The 7,500-nt window shown below is 33.0% G+C and overlaps 1 protein-coding gene across 3 annotated transcripts in view; it reads right to left on the reverse strand.

Annotated features, from left to right (window-relative positions):
* The window catches only part of LOC137623427 (macrophage mannose receptor 1-like), a 44,996-nt gene that overhangs the window by 35,811 nt on the left and 1,685 nt on the right, over positions 1-7,500 (reverse strand). For all 3 annotated transcript variants that reach the window (XM_068354269.1, XM_068354276.1, XM_068354263.1), the window contains exons 4-8: positions 4,649-4,797; positions 4,194-4,289; positions 1,594-1,676; positions 442-548; positions 207-280 (exon numbers count right to left, since the gene is read on the reverse strand). In XM_068354269.1, the coding sequence (XP_068210370.1) occupies positions 207-280; positions 442-548; positions 1,594-1,676; positions 4,194-4,289; positions 4,649-4,797 (509 nt within the window). The remainder of the gene's footprint in view (positions 1-206; positions 281-441; positions 549-1,593; positions 1,677-4,193; positions 4,290-4,648; positions 4,798-7,500) is intronic.

Raw genomic sequence — 7,500 nt, forward strand, 5'->3', positions numbered from 1 at the left:
TTACATAAGTATAGAGAAAGTACCTGGTAGCAAAATCTTAAAATAAGAATGAACAGGAATTTGTTTCATTGTTGAACACTTTTTTTTCTTTCTTTTTTTTTCTTTTTTCTTTTTTTTTTTTACTTATGGCAATACATGTCATATCGATTAACATCTTGCAAGTATTGGGAGTTCAACCGAGTGATTTCATTTTCGAATATACTTACTGGACTCAGAAGTAATTTCCAAACCAATCCAAACAGAAGAGAAGAAATCACTGACAAATGTAGACTGGGAAAGCCTGAGAAAGAAAAGCTTATCTGTCACAACTATCTTTGTTCATTGAATATATTAAATGTTTTCTTGATAAGTTATTATTGTATCAATATATGGCTTGACGTGTATGTTGATTTATTGGATCTTATATAACGCAATTTTATGAAATTCTGATTAGTAACCTACCGCCTTAGGATATCCTCTTCGTCCACGCTACCAGCGCTAGCGAGATGAGCTCCAAAAGTTGTGCAGTGTCTTTCCGAATCAATCCATGATGCAGGCTTTGAAAAAACCTGTAAAATTGAGTGTTTACGTTATTCCTTCAAAAGGAAAAAAAATTCTATAGTATATGTTATTCCTGCAGCTTTCTCTGTTTAATTACTATGAGTCTTTTATAGTTTATTTATGACATATTTGTTTTTGATGTTGTTAATAGTTTATATGTGACATGTCTGTTTTGACGTTGTTAGTTTTTTAGAGTGATTTATTGTTCATTTGTTCTCTTCATTTATTTATTTCCTTATTTCCTTTTCTCACTGGGCTATTTTTCCCTGTTGGAGCCCCTGGGCTTATAGCATCTTGCTTTTCCAACTAGGGTTGTAGCTTGGATAGTAATAATAATAATAATAATAGAAATAGGGCAATAGTAGTTTACCTATAGATATGTTGTTTTATCTCACTCAATTGCACTTCATGTTTCTATGATAAAGTTAAATGTCTCTTCCTTTCCGTTTCATTATGATTTATTTGCCTTTTGGCATAAAAAGTTTTTAATGTAAAGACTTGCAGTGTTTTTATACTGTTGGTTTGTCATCAGAAGGTCAGAATGGATTATTATTATTATTATTATTATTATTATTATTATTATTATTATTATTATTATTATTATTATTATTATTATTATTATTATTATTATTATTATCAATAGCTAAGCTACAACCCCAGTTGGAAAAGCAGGATGCTATAAGCTTAGGGGCACCAATAGGGAAAATATCCTAGTGAGGAATGGAAACAAGGAAAAATATATTTTAAGAACAGTAACATTAAAACAAATATTTTCTATATAAAGTATAAAAAACTTTAACAAAATAAAAGTAAGAGAAATGAGATAAAATAGTGTGCCCGAGTATACCCTCAAGCAAGAGATCTCTAACCCAAGACAGTTGTACTATTGTAAATGTAATATCTATCCTACATACCATACGGTGTATTTAAATTTATAAACAGTGCACATTTCTAAATGTAAACAAGCTTTGTAGATAAGATTTTTTTTTCAGAATCCCCAAAATCTTATTGATTTACAATATACAGATGAAAACACAGAAACTAACCACTTACTTTGTAACAGCGATTTCCAGCGTGTTCCCATCCCTCGAGGCAGCCATCTTTTAGATGCAGTATAGGCCTTTCATCGCGTTCACCTTATGTGGGAAAATACATGTCTGACATTTTGATCATCGTAACCCTTGTTTGGTACCCTTTTGATTACCTCTCTTAGGAATCTATCATTACAAAGCTATCTTATCAATTCTCTAAGTTTTGTTCCCTTGAATCATCCCACAGTTATGCTTGTAATCGAACAAGTTTTGGTTCATTTCATCGTCCTCCAGTCTGCCAGATACAATACAACTTGATTCCTCTCTATAAGAAGATTGTTAAATTTACTACAGTTATATTAATACATTGTGTGACTTTGCTGAAGTTCTCAGTAATGGTCTGAACTTTGTAGCAACAAGACTTTCTGTTACTTAAGGGTCTTTGCACAATTTCTTTGGACTTAGTTGCATTTATTTTGGCTGCTACCCTTTCGCCCTCACTGCACCTATAAGACATCTTGTTACTTTAGGTTATTTTCCGAGTTGCTTTAGTCCTAGCTTCACCTGCAAAACTTTCCGTTAATTAATGGTCCTTGCTGCATCCCTTTGGTCCTACTACACTAACAAGACTTCCAGTTATTTAAGGGTCTTTGCAGCATCCCTTTGGCCCTAGCTTACACTAACAAGACTTCCAGTTATTTAAGGGTCTTTGCAGCATCTCTTTGGCCCTAGCTTACACTAACAAGACTTCCTGTTATTTAAGAGTCTTTGCAGCATCTCTTTGGCCCTAGCTTACACTAACAAGACTTCCAGTTATTTAAGGGTCTTTGCAGCATCCCTTTGGCCCTAGCTTACACTAACAAGACTTCCAGTTATTTAAGGGTCTTTGCAGCATCCCTTTGGCCCTAACTTACACTAACAAGACTTCCAGTTATTTAAGGGTCTTTGCAGCATCCCTTTGGCCCTAGCTCCACCTTCAAGACCTTGTTCCTATGGCTGAAAAACTCCTTGTTACTGATGTGTAGTTGCAGCATCCTTTTGGCCCAAACAGCACTCGCAAGACTTCCTGTTACTCAAGGGCGTTTGCAGAGTCCCTTTGGGTCTAGCTGCCCTTACACGACTTGCTGTTACTTAAGGGTCTTTACATCATTCCTTTAGCTCCAGCTACACCTACAATACTTCCTATTACTGAAGGGTCCTTGCAGTATCCCTTTAGCCCTAGTTGCACATATTCTACCTCTGTTTCACTTCATTTTTTCTCTTATCTAACCTCTTTTAATTATTAGTTCATGTGTAACCGATTGGTTTTCTCTTAGTTACATAATACTGTTTAATGACCTCAGCCCAGCACTGGACCTTATGGCCCAAATTCCATCTATAGTATTAAATCAGTCCAAACTGGTCACCACTAGATGTATCACAGACCACTGATCTTAAAGCTGCCAGTGGAATCCATTTATATTTGGTACCAGTTACCCAGATATCTCTCCACAATACTTAAACCCCATCTAATTACGATATCCTCTATGAAATGACAAATGTCTGTCTGTTTTTTCTTTTTGTCGTGATCCTAATCATGCTCTAAGGAAACTTTTTTTTGATTGAACCATAATATATATTTGATTGAATTGATTCTGTTTCCTAATTTTTAAGTAGATTGTGCGTCAACGAGAAATAAGGACAGCCTAATTTAGATAATTGGTTTGCCTTTAACCCAAGTGCCCCAAGGGCTAATGGATTTTAGCATTAGTCATTGGCTTCCATCTATATCCTTTTCCCATTACAATTATATTCTCTAGATAAATGGTTTATTAGTCATTTTAGTTATAATTGTTAAATCGACTTTTAAAAAGGCTTAAAAACATATCGACCTAAAGAATGTAAATAATGTACTGTACTGTAGATTTACAAACAGTAATCAATTTTGCTAAGCAAGTAAGAGATATCTATGAATAATATTGATTCATGAAGGTTTGCCAAGGGTATCTAAGGAAAAAAAAAGCAGTTGAATCAGCAAAATACCTAAGAATTCTAACAAAGCTTTAGTTTATAGGCCTTGCCCTCCAGACCCTCTTTTGTTAACTAGTTTTGTCCCAATTTTTATGTCAGGGTTTGCGACTACCAACTTAAATGTAGTATTTTTGAAGTTATAAGTAGCATAATAAGTTCATAATACTTTATATGATACCGGAGAGAAGGGTTAATCTTTTGAGTTTTGTAGTCTTGCATTCCGACTTGAAAGGAAAGTTATCTTAGAATGCGTTCAACAACTGACTTTAGTGTTTAATCCCAAATAGTTACGACTGTTGCAAGAAAAGCGTTGATTTTGTCGATACAGTTTCACTGTTTACTGTGTAAGTTATACTAACGGAAGAAAAGACATTTATATGAATAGACGTAAAGAAAATTGAATATTTTAGAAGGTTGAATTTGTTGTATACTATGAGAACAAGACAGAGTTTGAGACTTTGCACAGTACTCTCACGGGGACTATATAGAGCGATCAAGTACTCACAACCATTTCACATTTCATTCATGTCCCTTAAGCGTGAATACCCTGGAGTACAAGGAGCCATTTAAACATTCAGTTTAAAAACTTACAAGATACAAATGTTTACTTACAGATGTATGTCAGATTTTCCGAGCAATCCTTCAGCCTCCAAATCAGGCTTTCATTTCCGCTACTAGCTACTGACATACAGTGACCTTCAGAATTACCTGTGAATAAATTTGACATTTATATTGTTGTCTTACAGGTCTAATATATTATTTTTCATCGTTAAAAATTATGAAAATATTCTGATTAATCTTTATAGTTTTATAAGGCTGCTATTAGAACAAGAAAAGAGGTGGATACATTTATAATGATACTGAACTAATTTCAGGGGAACTTGTTTCCTGAAATAAATTAAGATGCTAGGTCCTGATATTCTCAAGCAAAGTTTTATAAGTACAGTAATCAGTTTTGAAATATAAGGCTTTAATATTTTCGTATACCCTGATGTAATAAGGAATCAGTCTGAAAGTTTTCCATACACTAACGATTCATTATATGTTCACTGTATTTTAAGTCTCACCATTGGTAATGTTTTTGTCTGGAAAGGTCGCAATTGTCCCATCAACCCACTGGAATTGAGGTACTGGAATCCTGGTGGTGTTTCGTAAGCCAATCCAGACTGACATGTTTGTACTTTGCGTCAGTTTTGCAATAAATGATTCTTCCTCGCTGAAATTATGAGAATTTGTATAGATAAGCATATTCATACATATGATAATTTTGCACATTTAGACGATTTTTATCACATTCATATAAGCCAATTATTATACTCCTAATATCTGAATTCTCTCTACCTCAGGATCAGAGACCCAAGGGAGAATCAACTTAAAGATAATAGCATCTGGTCAGCTGTGGAATCGAACCTTGCCCAAGAAACTGAGGTTTCATTGACTTGGCAACTCAACAAATTGCCCGGGTTCGATTCCCGGTCGACCAGAAGCTATTATCTTTTGAGTTGATTCTCCCTTGGGTCTCTGATCCAGAGGAAGAGAATTCAGATATTAGGAGTACATATAATATATGGCTTATATGAATTCATACATAAATCGTTTTACTTATAAGGATAGCTTCAGAGGTAGAAAAAAATGCAGTCTTTGCCAGTTCAATAATGTGGATTTGGCTATAAACGAGCAATATACTTTACTTACTTTGATGGCTGCTTTTCCGGTCCCATACAGCAGGGGAACCCCACTCTCTATAGAACAAGGTCTATAGACCTTGCTACAGAACCTCCACTGTCGTTTTATCTTATTCGTTCAGAGTATTTAACGTTTCATGTCTCGTATTCTTCATTTACTGTTAAATCGTCACTGTCAAAAGACTCATGAAATAAGAAAGTCTTCAGTTTCCTCTTGAAAGCCTTAATGTCTTCAATCATTCGAATGTTTCGTGGGAGCTTATTATATAGTCTCGGGGCCACATATTTAAAGGCTCTGAAGCCGGTTCCAACAGTTTGAAGTCATCTGTAACTATTCTCGTGTCGACACGATTTGTTGGCTGCGCAATAAGTAGCAATTCTCTTAAGTATTTTGGACGCCCGGTTCTGATAACTTGGTGGGTTACTGTACATATTTTAAATTCAATCCTCGCTTTAATCGGCAGCCAGTGTAAATCGATTAGTATAGGGGTGATCCTTTCTCTAGGTGGGATACTTTTTATGTCTTGCTCCTCTGTTTATTATGTTTTGTAATTCCTTAAGTTGCACTTTTGGTAAATTGTAATGGATAGAGTTGCAATATTCAATCCTGGTAATAACACAGTTTATCACAAGTTTATTTACAGAATTTTCGTCCAGATACTTTTTTATAAACGCAATATTTCTTAGATGATAACCAGCAGTTTTTAGTACATTATTTATTTGGGCATCCAAAGACAGGTTACAGTCAAGAAATACACCTAGATCTCGAACTTTACTAGATATCAGCACCGAGTCATTATTTATGTTCATTTGAATATCACCTAAGTTTCTCACGTTGTTTCTCTTGACCACCACCATGAATTCAGTTTTGTTCTTATTTAATTATAGTTGTTTAAATGTCATCCATTCTCTAACACTATCAAGGATTCTGTTTAGAGTTTCAGTAGTGTTATGTATATCATTCATGGAGAAGTAAAATTGTGTGTCATCTGCAAATAGTTTAAACTTCACGCCATGCCTTTGTAGCATTTTCGATAGACCAATAGTATAGATGCAGAATAAGATTGGGCCAAGTACACTCCCCTGGGGTACACCTCTGTTTAAGGGTTCATATGATGAATAAGAGTTTTCAATTTGTACTCAGTAATTTCTGCCAACTAAATAGCCTTTTAGGTATACGAAGGCTTGATCTTCTACGCCGATGAAATGCTGAATGCCTTGGAATGGATACGATAAAATGAATTATGAAAGGTCATGCAGAGAGTAGGGTTCCCTTGTAGTATAGGACCAGAAAAGCAGCCCTTTAAGTAAAAGTAATAAGTTCATCTTTGCCTAATTTTCTAACTTAAAAGAACACACCTTTTGTCCAGCTAAATTCAAGCAATTTCAGTTACCTAGAGGGAAAAAGTAAACACGTTTTCAGTTATTTCTGGCCATTTAAAGGGATTTTCAATTGTCTAGGCTAGCTCTGTAAGGTTAGGTTAGGGTCAATGTATTCTCTACAGATATGATTTGTCCTAAAGCTCACATCCACAAATACGTACATTTTTAAATATCAAATGTTCAGAAATCTAAGTGGAATTATACAAGCTGATATTGTGATCCCATTACCGATTCGTAAAATATCATGAAAATTTTCAAAGTTGTATTTTATATATATTTGTTGTTTACTTATTTTTTTCGAAGGATCTAATAAGAATATATATATATTTTTTTTCACAGTTGATGGTCGTTAATGTTTCCATTCTAGTATTGGTAAGTGTTAATCCTTGGATTTTTTTTTATAATGCCTCTGTCTATATATATATATATATATATATATATATATATATATATATATATATATATATATATATATGTATATATATATATACAGTATATATATATATATATATATATATATATATGTGTGTATATATATATATATATATATATATATATATATATACGCACATATTTATATGCATATATATTACATAGACATATATATATATATATATGTATATATATATATATATATATATATATATATATATATATATAGGCCTAAATATATATGTATGTAAATATACATATATGTTTATATATATTATATACACATATATATATTTACTTAAATGTTTGTACATACATGTATATACATGTATTTATATAATTATATGTGTACATATATATATATATATATATATATATATATGGACATATTCATATTTATTTATATGTATATATATGCA

The sequence above is a fragment of the Palaemon carinicauda genome, chromosome 2 (assembly GCF_036898095.1).
Source record: "Palaemon carinicauda isolate YSFRI2023 chromosome 2, ASM3689809v2, whole genome shotgun sequence".
NCBI lineage: Eukaryota > Metazoa > Arthropoda > Malacostraca > Decapoda > Palaemonidae > Palaemon > Palaemon carinicauda.